The sequence below is a fragment of the Capsicum annuum genome, chromosome 9, assembly GCF_002878395.1.
Source record: "Capsicum annuum cultivar UCD-10X-F1 chromosome 9, UCD10Xv1.1, whole genome shotgun sequence".
Taxonomy (NCBI): domain Eukaryota; kingdom Viridiplantae; phylum Streptophyta; class Magnoliopsida; order Solanales; family Solanaceae; genus Capsicum; species Capsicum annuum.
The window spans coordinates 45,256,288-45,270,689 of record NC_061119.1 but is presented as its reverse complement, the minus strand read 5'-3'; the positions used below and the strand labels follow the sequence as shown (position 1 = coordinate 45,270,689).

Below are 14,402 nucleotides of genomic sequence, written 5' to 3'. Positions count from 1 at the left end.
CTATGAATAATATAATTTCTTGATTATATATTATTTTGAGGTCTTGCATAATTATGATATAAAAATAATTAATTTTTTTATTTTATTAACCGTTGTTCAATATCATATTTTGCTATAGTAAAAGATCCGCATATTGAAGGAGTGTCGTCACTAATTAATAATGAGATTTCAAGAAGTAAAAACCTATGAGAAGGTACTATATATTCAAACAATATAGGTTTGAAACAAGAAAATTATTCGTTAAAAATGATTTTAATTATTTATAGTGTTTTTTTTTTCTTGAGAAAAACAAGTTTGTTACCTTAGTGATTTTTTTATCCAAATACAAATTTTCATAATATAGTCTCACTAAATAATGAATCTATTAATAAATTTTGTAAAAATATATCAATTTTTTTTACGCGAATGAAAAACAAAAATTTCAAGATCTTGCTTGAGATTATTATGATTTATTCGTTTAAAATTTTAAAATTTTAAGAGACAAATTTTATCTCTTTTTTATATTTAGTATTTTATGATCTTATTTTGACTTAAATGTGAATTTTATAAATGGTATAACTAGAGCATCTTATTTTTTCTTTATACTTGGTCTCCTTCCAATATTCGTATATAGATAAATATTTTTAACAAATTCAAATTGATTTTATCTACTTTTTTTTTTTTTCATTTTGAAGTAATTTATTATGAATTATTTGTTATGAACTATTCAAGAAACTATAATTGATTGGAGATTTTGACTTACATTTCATTAATTTATGTTGGCTTATTTATTGGTCAATGAAATATTTTTTTATGCTTTACTATTTACTAAATTTGTAAATTTAAATTATTTTTTAATCTATTTTCATTTAATAATTATTTTTACTTAAATATTATCTACACATTATACGAATACTGATATTAGTTAATTATAAATATGCAATTCAAATTAGTTGAAATTTTAATATCGAAAACTGCATTAAAAGATAAAGTTGTTCAGTTGTGTTAGAAAATTTGAGTTTTTCTTCTCGGTCGTCGAGCCGTAAGCCTCGTGACTTAGAATTGCGCCAAAACAATTACAAAACAAATTCGTTTTTCTTTTTCTATTTTTGTCATTATTGTTTTTGCTTAAGAAAAAAGTAGGATTTTTCAACTTTATTTAAGGAAAAGTTCTTTTGGCCATAATTTTTTTGTCATAATTTGACCATAACAGAAAAAATTATGTTCATATTATGAACTAATTAATTTTTAAATATTTTATTTTTTTAATTTAAAAATTAAATAATTTTATCTATTTAAAGAAAAAAAATAATATAATCTTTTTATTATTATGATCAAATTTGGGTCAAATTTTTATGGTCATTTAGCACTATCTTTTAATTAATTTCCATTTCCTCGAATATAACGTTCTTTTTTTATACTAGTATCATTATTTGAAGAAAAGAAAACAATTTGGTCAATCATAGCTTCCGCGTGCAACGTTCAAAGGTTATTAAAAGAGATTAAGTTTATTATTTTTAATTATACAAAAGATCGTGTTTGTAAGCATGTTAATTAGCGTAACAAGAAAGAAGTACATTGGTTATTTAGTTAGGAAAAAAATATTCATATATTAAACTATTTTTTTAAAATTATTTTATAAAAAATCAGCATATCAAATATGTTGTAAGTTATTAATTAACAATTCACATAAATAAAATATGTAAAAAATTTCAATCAATTCATATAATTACTTTATGTTAGATAGATAATAAAATAACTATAATATAATACATGATTTAATTTGTATAATTAATTTCTATTAGTGTTGTTTGGTTATATCATCAACCAAACAACTCCTAACTGTATAACCATTAACTTAGAAAGTTCAATGATTACTGATCTAAACTAATGTACATGTTAATAATTATATCTAATTAAAATTAAACAATAATATTTTAAATTTGAAATTATAAAAAGAAATATTTAGAATATCCCCATAAATAATTAAAGAGCAACAAAAAGAGAATAAGGACAAATTTATTTAGTTAAGTGAATTATTGAATATTTAATTATCACAATTCAAATTTCATATTGTAGTTTATTACTCCGTGTGTTACAATTATGGGAGTTAATTTGATTTGGAACAAAATTTAGGATACTTTTTTTTTTTTTTTTAATTTGAAGTCTAAAATAAGTACTAGTTATTTGTGTGATAAATTATTTAATAAAAATATCTTATAGTTATTTTTTTAAAATTTTTCATCCGGTGTTCGATGTCCGTATTGAAGCTTCAATTAATTTGAATCACGCGTTGCAGGGTTTGGAGTAGCACTACCAACAAGATTTTTTTCATACTCACCTCTTGTTAAGGGTGTAGCAACCCTCCACTGTACTACAATCCATGTTAAGTTATTCTCAAATAAGAGAATATATCATTTTTTTAGAAATAAATTAACATAAAAAATAACTCATATAAATTGAGACACACAAAATAATTCAGATCCAATGAACGGAGTAGTTCTATTAATTACCTCATAAAGTTTTTCCTATATATTTTTTGAAATAACATACAAAAATAATTCATTTATGAGAGGTATAGCCTTTTTTTATGGCGGAATATATTAACAGTTATTTAAATGGTAATTACTTTATTTAGATACTTAGATTATTACAGTTTCTAAATAAATATATGATTAAATAATTTTGTTATATACTGCCTATTAAAAAATTATACTACGTACTTATTCTGATAAAAAATTTAAGAGTTTGACTATATATTTAAGTTTTTGATTTTTTTTAAACTTGAAATGTCTTTATCAAGTCTCCAATTTCCTCCCTTTTTCCCAATTGGAATTTTCTTTTATCTTTTTCCCCTTCTTTTCCAAAAAAAAAAAAAGCAAAAATCTTTATATACATATATATTTGTTCTTCTCTCTTCTCAACTGTCCTCCGTGTTGAACTCGCGTTTTAGCAGACAAAGGAGAAATCAAAAAAGGGTGAGAGAAGGTAGTTTCTAGAGAGAGAAAAAATCGCAAACCCACTTTTTAGAGAGAGAAATAATCAAACTGTACCGGATTATTCTCGGAGAAAATTTACCAAAGTTTCCGTCTTTGTACACTCATTGTAAATCGATTTAAGGGGTTTTCGGTGCCGATCGGGTTCTAGTTTTATTTATTTTCAATTGAAAAAATTGTTTGAATTGAATTTTTGTGACAGAAAAAGAAAAAGGAAAAAAGAGGTATTAGAATTTGCTTGGAATTAAAAAGGAGGTTTTTTTTTAGGTTGAACGAATTTGACCAACAAGATGGTTGGTTTGTGATGTAATATGGCCTTGGTTGGTACAGATAAAGATATGTCTTTTTACATTGGTCGCGAGGCTTCTAAGGTGAGCCTTTTTCTTGTGTGATTTTTTTTTTTTTAATTTTTTTTTTGTGAAGATCCAGTTTTTGTTGATTGTGTTGGTTGTTGTATTTTTTTTTTCTTTGGTGGAGAGTAGTTGTGGAAGAGATTTTGTGCGGAGGTGACAACAGAGATCAATCTTCTAGCTGAAAATTGGAAATATATTCTGGGTGGTTTGATTTGTCAGGTATATTTTATTTATGTGTTCTTACTTTTGATGAATTACTATGTTACCTGTTTGTTTTTGTTGTATGTCTTGATAAATGTTGTGTCTTTGTGCCCGAAGGTCTTTTGGAAACAGGTAGAGTTAAGGTCTGCGTATACTCTGCCCTTGCGAGTTCCCACTTGTGGGACCATACTGCGTATGTTGTTGTTATTGGGTGTGCTTGATTGCATGGACCTTTGGTACTATTATTGTGATTTGGATATCTATAAGTTCTATCAGGTTTTAGTGATGCAATCTACAATCATATAGCATAGTTGTTATAAAGAAGTGTAGTTTCACTTTGCTTAGAGCTTTACAACAGCAACAACAACATACCCAGTGTAGTGTAGTCTCACAAAGTGGGGTCTCTCGGGAAGGTAGAGTGTCCGATAGACCCTCGGCTCAAGGAAAAACAATACAGTAAAATAGGTGGTGAAAGTACAAGAAACATCAGAGAATAATGAAAAACAACATATAGTAACCGAACAGAAACTGTAATACCATAATATGACAGAGAGTAACAGAAATCGAAGGACAAGATTTACTGAGAGCTCTAGAAGTTTCAAATTTAAATGTTGTACGGTTGTAGTTAATTTTTACATCATCAGTTGATAATTGAGGGACCTGGGAAGGAAGGGGGTGTTAGGGTTGTAACTTTCACCTCTATGATTCTACAATGTGTTACCACAAAGTCCTCCATTTGTAGTCAATTAGTTGTTAAAATTTGGACAACTAGATTTAAAGAGAGTATAGTTTTTCTGCTTTGGTCTTGCAGAGTAGCAAGTATTATAAGCTTGGTTGAAATTCAACTGCTTTTGATTTTGCAATTTGTTACTATAAAATCCTCCATTCGTAGTCAACTGGTTTTGCAATTTGCCCCATGTTTCCTTCAGCAATATTTTCTTTTTCCTCGGTCTAAGGCAGGTTAGAGTTTGTCTGGAGTGATGGGAAGTTGGGAGCTGTCAAATATTTTCTTTCTGACCTCTTACCGAATCATAGAACTTGTGCATGCTTTTTGTACATTGCCTATGTTTGTTGTATATGATATTTGGCAAATAATGTGATTTTTTTATGTTTCTTTGCTTTACTGTCATTTTTATTCCTGATCATGTTGCATTTTGGATTCCTGAGTTGTGAAACTTCTATATTCCTTTCTTCAGTACATTCATGGACTTGCTGCTAGAGGGGTGCATTACTTTCATCGGCCTGGACCAATTCTTCAGGACGTCGGCTTCTATCTTCTTCCGGTTGGTCTTCTTGTTTTTGGCTTTTTTTTTTTGTTTCCCACCTCTGTTATGGGGATGCATACTGACCTTTTTCAGTATGGGTTAAAATTCCAGGAGCTTGGACAAGATAGAGCTTACATAAGTGAAACTGTATTCACCACCGTTTTTCTATCTTTTGTCTTGGTGAGTTTGTTTCTCTATAACTTCTCATCTTTCTCTTCGCAAGATTATCAGTGAAACTGGATTCTGTATGTCATTTGTATTTATGCCTTTAATATTTTAAGTTAATAAAAAAAGCACACTTGCATTAGTTTTAGGCAAACCGCGATGCCAAGCTGCTTCAGGCTTTAGAATCAGGAAAACCCTGAATACTAATTTAATTATCTTGATGTGGTGGTCAACCAGATTTTCCCTTACCGTGGAATGGTTATTGGGGATGTGGTAGACTTAATCTTTATTTTGTTGCGGAGTTAATTTAGTGTCTTCTATTCTAATGCTTTGCTACAGTGGACGTTCCATCCTTTTATTTTCAAGACCAAAAAGATCTATACAGTTCTGATATGGTGCAGGGTGCTGGCATTCTTAGTTGTAAGTGCCCCTTTTTCTTTGCCAAGATTACTTTCTCTTGTACTACTTCAGTTACTATTCGTTCTTACTACAAGATAACAAATAGCAGAGATCTTGATATCCGTTGTATATTCTAAGTTGGATAAATAAATGTTTGTAACAGGGTTGTCAACTCCTTCGGATCCTAACGTTCTATTCTACACAGCTTCCTGGTCCTAATTATCACTGTCGTGAGGTAAAAGCTGTTTTCATTTAATGGATGTTTTATAATTTTTTTTTTTGCTTTTCTATTTGTCAGCTGTGCCTCAGCTTACTCTATTTCTATCTTTTTTGGAAAAGCCTCAACTAACCTTTTCCCTGCAAATTACCAGGGTTCAAAGCTTGCCACGCTTCCTCCTCCTGACAATATTTTACAAGCGCTATTGATTGGTAGGTTGCATTCTCCTTTACTAATTGCCCGCTTTTGGCTTCTAAAACGTCATTCTTTAATGTAGACACTTATGTGACTTTTATGAATGTGCAGTTCCTCGTGGTGTGCTTTATGGTTGTGGTGATCTAATATTTTCATCTCATATGATATTCTCCCTAGTCTTTGTGCGAACGTATCAGAAATATGGAACACGAAGGTACTACAATAATAATGATTTAAATGACTTTTGGTATCTCATAATCATTCGAATCTTAGTTCGGATGACTATGAAACTATGCAAATCATCAGTTTGAGTTTTACTTAATGTGTTTAGCCCAGTAGAGCGGGATGGTACTTCAACACTTTCATCTTTCCTTTTGCTTCATTTTCTCCTTTTCTTTCAATCATTTAAAACCTGGAAGATAAGTCTGCCTTGGGTTCTGTAAGTTCATGTTGGGAGGGATTTTTTTTGAACTTCTTATAGTTTCATGGTACAATAATTAAAAACTGCTTTGTGGGGGGTGCAGATATCTTACTTGTCAACGGAGTGACTAGAACTTTCTGCTTCCTTTGCTTAGGCTGCATATCTATGTTTTCTCAAGTGTCTTGGCGCAGCTCGTATTTGTCTCTGATTGCTTGATTTTATTCTGCAGGTTTATAAAACAGTGTGCTTGGTTAGCTGTTATTGCACAAAGCTTATTGATTATTGCATCACGCAAGCATTACACTGTTGACGTTGTTGTAGCATGGTGAGTGACGTTCATTTTTGGCTTGATGTGCTCTTCAGCATATTCTTGTTATTGTGACACCTGATTGAGCCATATTAATTTGGTGTACAGGTACACTGTCAACCTTGTAGTGTTCTTCATTGATAAATCATTACCAGGTTGGTTTTCAACTCTAAATTTATCTTCAGAAGAGTTATTTTATCTATTTTTCGTCCTCCATTCTCTCCTCGCAACATTGGTTATCACAAAAAGAAACGCTAAATAGCTGAAGCACCATGTCTTTCTTGTAGAACTGCCTGATCGCACTAGTGCCTTGTTGCTTCCGGTGACCAAGGATAGCAAGTCTAAAGAAGAGAATCACAAACTGCTGAATGGGAACTTGGGAGATCCTGCAGAATGGGTATATAGAGATTTATGCATTTCTGTCTTACAGATGATAGCTTTTTGTAACTTATGATATTAGCTTTGACGTTGATTTTTGCACTTTCTGTAGAGGCCCAGAACCCAAATCAACGGGAAGATTGTGGAAGATGGCAAAACAGTACATGAAGCAGTGATTAATGGTGTATAGACGAATGCCACTAACTGATGCTCTGGTACATAGACTGGTAACAATGCCATTATGGTGAATCATTCCTGGTGTTCTTCCAAGTTGAATAGTTTTGGTTTTAGTGTAGGATCCGAAATGAAGGTTGATTTGCGATGCTATCTCGATGTCTCCACGTCCCCGTTGTGATTAAATTTAATGTTGATCAAAATGTATCATGGAATTAATTTTATTTTTTGGTTAATGCAAATTATTTTATCAAATTTGTTGTTCCTTTATGAGGCAAGTAGCATGGGTGTGAGCTGGTGTATGTAGATTTAACTGAATCCCTAGGACCACACATTCCCTTTGCCCATTGTTAAATTCTTTATATTAGAGGACTGCACGACAGCACGTTGCTGCCTGCGCTTTACTTCCTCTGGGACACAATAAACATTGCCTAGTTGTCTTTTATAATGCCAATAAGCTACTCTATTGTCAAACAATAATTTGGTTGTTGGCACGTTATGCTAAGGCTCTCATTGCTTCCAAATTTTGAAATTTTATTTGTGCTTTATCGACTTATTTCATAGCACACTACTGATTAAAAGCAGTGAAAAGTCAAATAGTCTTCTTCAAAATCAATGTTATACACACTTTACGTGAGAGGTTGGGAATTTCTTGCACAACATAGCACGAAGGATTTTGTGTTTTAACACTTTTAACTGATAAAAGGAGTTGTGTAAAATAGATTATGCATTTTAGAAAGGGATTTTCATAAAATATACAATCCAACATAACATATCACACCTACGTAGTTTATTTTCAGTTTACATTTGCATACTCAAATTTCTTTCTTCGCAACAGTGCTTATACAAACCGATAAACAATATTATACACTTATAATTTGTCCTCCGTGTATAAAAGTATTTAAGCAAGCATATAAAAGGTGTTTATAGGCACTGCTGTGTTAAATAAAATATACACATTTGTACAAAAACTACATTTGTCTCCTGTGAACTTCAAAACACAAAACTGCATCCTAAATGGATCATGTAATATGAAGGAGATAAAATTATGGCAATGGGAAGAGAGAACGGAAACACTTGAAAAATAATAATACCAAAAAAAAAAAAAAAAGGAACGTAGAAACTATAGATTGCTGAGTTCGTGAAGAAGAAATATTGGCTGGGCATCATTCAAATCAAGATTTTTCTCAAACAGGACACGAATTACAATATGAGGAGATGAGGAGAGAGGAGCATTTATTGACAAAAGCAGACCCACATGAACACTTGTCAAAAATAAAGGGCACCCTCGTACAACTATTTTTGGTTGTGCCTCATTCAAATTAAAATTTTTCCGTTAAAAAAGTGTTAGGGATTTTGTCCTCATTTTCTTACTATATTTAAGTTTTATTTTTTCTTTTCCATATTTGGCTAAACTTTTTCTTAGAGGAAATGTTTTGGACATTATAAATAGAAGACCCCTTCTCATGTCATAACACAATAGCATCTACAATGTAGTCTTTTAAGAGTTCGTATAGGGGAGATTTTCTCTCCCATTAGTTTTATGCTTTTTAATATTATTTTTAATATTAGATTTTTTATGTAGGCCAATTGGTCAAATCACATAATAATATTATGTTTTTAGTATGTTTTTCTTTATCGTCTGAGTTATCGTCTCAATAGTTTGCAACTAATAGCTTTCGCATGACGCCCTCTCGATTTCGAACCCAACAAGTGGTACCAGAGCTTACGGTTCAATAGTCCAATGGTGTGATGAGGCGAGATTAAACAGGTTCAAAGCGATTTCAAAATCAAGCTGCAACAATTTGGATGATAATGAAGATTTTTGTCAAACTATATGTGGAGAACAAGTTTCAATCATATTTTCAACATTCCTCCTGCTGCATCTTTAAAAATAAAAATAAAATATTACTTTTAAACTAATTTTTAACCATGATATTTTAACCTTATTTTTAACCATGGCAAGCAACAGTTATGAAGATTATATCAAGAACGAAGTTCATGCACGTGATATGAAGAGAAGACGAATCAAGTAAAGAAAATCAAGCCTAAAAGGGGAGATTTGTTAGGGTTTTTGCCCTGATTTTCTTACTATATTTAAGTTTTATTTTTCTTAGAAGGAAAATAAAAGTTACCATAATTACTTTTACTTTTCGTGAAATAAAAAAATATAATTCCTTTTTATATTTGGCTAACCTCTTTCTTAGAGGAAAAGTTTGGGACATCTATAAATAGAAGACCCCCTTTCTCATGTCATAACACAATAGCATCCACGGTGTAGTCTTTTAAGAGTTTCGTTTAGGGGGAGATTTTCTCTCTCATTAGTTTTATACTTTTTAATATTATTTTTAATATTAGATTTTATATATAGGCCAATTGACCAAATCACATAATAATATTATGTTTTCAGTATGTTTTTCTTTGTCGTCTGATTTATCGTCTCAATAGTTTACAACTAATAATTTCCGCATGACACCCTCTCGATTTCAAACCCAATAGAAAGGTGGATGAGTTGGGCTTGAGAAGGAGACGTTGTGTTCATTTTCAGATCTATCAATGTGGGTTAAATTTGGACGGATCAAAATAGGCTACATCAACGGATGGGTCATTACCCAAAATAACTTGGGATAATATGAGCTGAGTCAAAATGAGCTAAGTAATGAGTTGTAGCCCAATTCGCCTATCTTGACCCACCTTTTCTTCTTTAGTTTTAAAAAAGTATAACTAATATAAATATTAATCCCACTTTTTTAATTACTTTACTCTCTCCTTATTAATATACATAACATAATCGACATATACATAACATTCTGTGTATATATTGAGATTTTTGTAATATATTTAGGGAGTTGGATTTTTTTGTAATATTGAAAACATAAGTTGTGTATTTGTGTAATTTTTAGTTTAAAAATACTAACAAACATTAACAACCAAATATTTTAAAATAAATATAACAGTTACGCAAATTCAAGTTATAAGTTCTGTATTTTAGGAATTTAAAATATTTATATGAAGAAAATATTTTATTATTTATTTATATATCTCCATTCCTTTAAAATACGAGCATATTTTTTTTCTAAATTAAATACAATCTATAATTTCTCTTTTAATTTTCTTTCTTTCTCTATTTCTCTTTCTTTTTCCTTTTTTTTTTGTCTTTTTATCTTTTCCTTTTTTTCATATTTTTTATATTTCATTTTTTTCTCATTTTGTTTCTTTTTTTTCCTTTTTATTTTTCTCACTTTTTTATATTTTCTTTTTTTTATTTTCATTTTTTTCATCTATTTTGTTGTTTTTATTTATTTTTTATTTACAATTTTTTTATTTTCTGTTTCGTTCTTGTTTCATTTTTTTGTTTGTCATTTTTTTCTCCTATTTATTTTTCCGTATTTCCTTTTCTTTTCTCTCATTTTTATTGTCGTTATCGTATTTTATATTTTATATTCTTTTTACATTTTATATTTATTCGTATCATACTATATATTTCATATAAATTTATTATTTGTATTTGAATGCTTTAGCTGTGAATAAAATTTATCATTCTACTTGTATACAAATAATTATATGAGATAATTGTATTTTCTTGAGTCTAAAATATTTAATATGTAATGTGTCATTCAATGCAAACTTATCATTAGTATTTGTGTATCAAGTTTATCATTTGCACTTGCATATAAATAAGTATCATTTTATGCGTATGATTTAAGTTGTATAAACATGTACCATTTGATACAAACGTAAATGTGATATTTGTATAGTTTAACATTTTATTTTTGTAATTTATAATTTATATTTGTATTGTTCAATTTGTACTAATAAAATACAATTCGTATCAATGATTATAAATATAAGTATTTGTGGAAAGAAAAATAATAATATGTTTTTTTAATTATTTAAAAATACAAATAAAGTTGTCAAATACAAATAAATAAAAAAAATACATAAAAAAATAGTTCTTTTAAAAATACAAATGCATCGATGAAAATAAATTCAAATACAAACAAAGTGAAACCACAAAATACGAGTACAATATGCAGTCAACTATATAATATAACTACAAAATGGTTCGTTAAAATACAAATATAAATTGTATAAAATATAAATGATGGTGAGAACTATAAAAATACAAATATAAGTGTGAACTTAAAATACAAATACAGATACGAGCTTTAAAATACAAATATAAATACAAGCACAAACTATAAAATATAAGTACAATTGTATCAACAAATACAAAAATATTAATGATGGTATGAACTATAAAATATAAATAAAAATACAAGTAGAATTATAAAATACAAACACAAATGCGAATTATAAATATAAATACAAATACAAGCGCGAATTATAAAATACAAATGCAATTGTATCAATAAATACAAAAATGTAAATGTTAGTGTAAATATAAATACAATAAGCAATTTTAGTATTTTCGTTATCACCCATTGCTCGACATGACCATATTTTTCAAAAGTATAAATAAAAAAAAATAAAAAAAAGAGAAACAAAAAGTATAAAAAGAATATAAAAAAAATACAAGCTATAGATAGAAAAGAGAAAAGAAACAAAAAGCAAAACAAAAAAAAAAGAAATGAAAAAATAAAAATAGAAAAAAAGAAGGAATAAAACGAAAATAGACCAAAAAAGGGAAAAAATATGAAAAAGAAAAAAATGATACAAAAATACAAAAATAATAAAAAATAAAAAAAGAGAAAAGAAAAAAATGATGGTGAATACAAATACAATGATCTGTTATGATGTATCTGTCATTATACATGACTTGTACTCGACGTAATCATATTTTTCAGAAATATAAAATAATATAAAATATAAAATTCAACAAAAATAAAAAAAATGAGAAAGAGAAAAAAACAAAAAAAAGAAAATTAAAAAGGAAAAAGAGAAAAAAGAAAAAAATGAAAAATGAAAAAGTAAAAAAAGAAGAAGAAGGAAGAAAAGCAGATGCTCGAGATAGAATAGAGGAAAAACACAGAAAAGTAAAAAAAAGTCTACAAATAGTAATTTTAAAAGTTAGGCTAGAAATACTCTCATTTTGTTGAAACCTAGGATATTTTTGTAACCCCCCCAATCAATAAAATAAGATTTTCGTAAAAGTTTTAAGTTATTTGATGGGTTAAGTTTGAGCATCATAATGGGTCTATTTGGGCTGATAATTTGTAATAGGTTGAATTGGGTTAGGCCTAATTAGCTCATTATCAAAATCACTCTTACCCAAAACCCATCAAATTTTGGGCGGGTCATTTGGGTTTGGGCTAATTTTGCTACCCCTAATCATTGCCTTAGAAGTGAGGTAAAGAGTTTGATTCTAGAAGACCGTCAACTCAAGACAAAAGACAATTTTAAAAAAGATGTAGTAAAGGTAGAAAAGACAATAAAAAATAACAAAATAATACTTCCATAAAATAAGACTACAACCGAATCTATACACTATGAATGAATTTATTCAAAACAACATATATCAGTAAGAATCCAAAAACAAGAACTACAAGTGTAGCATTACAAGTACTAAAAGGATAACACTCATGGCTATTAACATGGACATACTCGGACCTCCTAATTGTGCAACATATCTAGAGCTTCTGATCAATTATGCAAATTTGTTGTCTTGAAATATGAAGTCCATATTTATAAAAAATTTTATGAGAACAAAAAATTAAAACCAACTCATTTTAGGGTCATTAATTTCTGAGCTTAACCTACAAAGTTGAAGTTATTAAAATGAAAAATGTGGACTAAATCGGATAATTATTCTTTTTCAGAAGGCATAATACCTAAATTTACCTTTTAAAAATTTCAATTTCATGGCTTTCTTACCCATGACTAGCGTTACACACATTTCAGATGTAGATCATTATAACTTCAGGTGGTAAACAATCACAAACTAGCCATGTGCTGGGGGTGGATCTAGAGATCCGTTTACGAATTAAATAAATTCAATAATTTTTATTCTTACTCTGTATATTCATTACAAAATGTGAAATATATCAACAAATATTTTATTGTTGATTCAATTTTTATTATAACATAATCTAAAGTGAGAAATTCATAAAATTTAAATTCTGAAGATGTCTTCGTTTGTCGGTAAGAATTTATACATATTGGATGTATATATTTAACTAATAAATAAATGACACTTATCACATTATTTAAATATAAATATCAATACTTAATCATAATTAATAATATTATTTCATAAATTTATCATCACATTACTTTATAGATTTATCATCATGTTTATTTACTTTATAAATTTATCACCATAATTATTTACTTTACTTCTGTTTAATCTTTAATATCTTAATGTCACTTGTTTTTTCTATTTTCATTAGAAAAAGAGTTTAAGTTGTGTATACTGACAGTGTCTAAAACTTAAATTCCTACAATTTTTTTTTTTTTTTGTGTAGTTTTCTAGAGAAATATTTTGATCAAACCAATCATAAAAATATTTTCCTCTATCAAGGTAAGGTCAACATTAATAGAACTACATAGTAAATGCACAAGATTTAAGTTCATACCAAAACTAATACATGCAACATTTTCAACAAGAATCCACATTTGCTTCTCGACAAGAGCAATAAACTTAGTCTTCTTTCTTTCCTACCACCTTTTCGGTGAGCAGTGATAGAGCCGAAATTTTTACTAAATTGTGTCCTTAAGCAAATTGTAAGACATTGTAAAAAATGAGGTGTTCCAAATCTTTATTGTGAACGAATTCACCATTCTCCTTCTATAAATGTCTCAACTGTAATACAAGAAGTTTTTTTCCCTTCTAATTCAATTATGTCATCTTCCTCAGCTTCATTATGTATTTTTTTTTCTCATCTTCATTTCCCATGCTAATATCTTCTAATAATTCTTTGTCATTCTCTACTTTATTTGTCTTATCAAAAGTTGACATTCTAATATTTCAAACAAGGAGAAAAAGAATGAAAATTCGCCACAACATTGGAAAAAAAATGAAAAAAAAAAGTTAAATCGATGGCGACGGTCTTTAAAATGATGACAACAATCCTTAAAATTAGGTTATTAGCTTTAATTTCCTTCCTTTTTCTAATTATTTAGTGCCGTTGGGTTATTGAATATCCCTTCATTTTTAATCGTTTTCTTGATTAAAAGTATTAGCTTTAATTTACTTTTTTTTTTAATTGATTACGTTCATGCATGAGTAATCGAATTTTTCTATATTTTTTAATTATTCAATTTTCTTCGTTAAAAGTAGGACTTTAAAACTTAATTATTATTCATAGTTAATTTAATTGAGTTAAATGTATACATCCGATGCATATAACTTTATATAAATAACATAAATATCAATCTTTTGAAAGTAATTA

At 28.5% G+C, this 14,402-nt stretch overlaps 1 protein-coding gene across 1 annotated transcript; it reads left to right on the top strand.

Moving 5' to 3' along the window:
• The first annotated feature begins 2,765 nt into the window (after positions 1-2,765).
• Positions 2,766-7,305, top strand: LOC107842870 (phosphatidylinositol:ceramide inositolphosphotransferase 2). Its single transcript, XM_016686913.2, has 12 exons — positions 2,766-3,346; positions 3,458-3,547; positions 4,726-4,812; positions 4,906-4,974; positions 5,299-5,379; positions 5,522-5,593; positions 5,730-5,787; positions 5,882-5,984; positions 6,421-6,516; positions 6,607-6,653; positions 6,786-6,895; positions 6,989-7,305. Exons 1-12 carry the CDS (start codon positions 3,287-3,289, stop codon positions 7,064-7,066), a joined length of 951 nt encoding a protein of 316 aa, XP_016542399.1. The 5' UTR covers positions 2,766-3,286; the 3' UTR covers positions 7,067-7,305.
• The last annotated feature ends 7,097 nt before the right edge of the window (positions 7,306-14,402 follow it).

What these genes read in the sequence shown, in the direction of transcription:
- LOC107842870 (XM_016686913.2), top strand. Translation starts at nt 3,287, where the DNA reads ATGGCCTTGGTTGGTACAGATAAAGATATGTCTTTTTACATTGGTCGC. An exon ending in GGGTGCTGGCATTCTTAGTT is followed by an intron (nt 5,380 to 5,521) that starts GTAAGTGCCCCT and finishes TGTTTGTAACAG; the next exon opens with GGTTGTCAACTCCTTCGGAT. An exon ending in CATTGATAAATCATTACCAG is followed by an intron (nt 6,654 to 6,785) that starts GTTGGTTTTCAA and finishes TCTTTCTTGTAG; the next exon opens with AACTGCCTGATCGCACTAGT.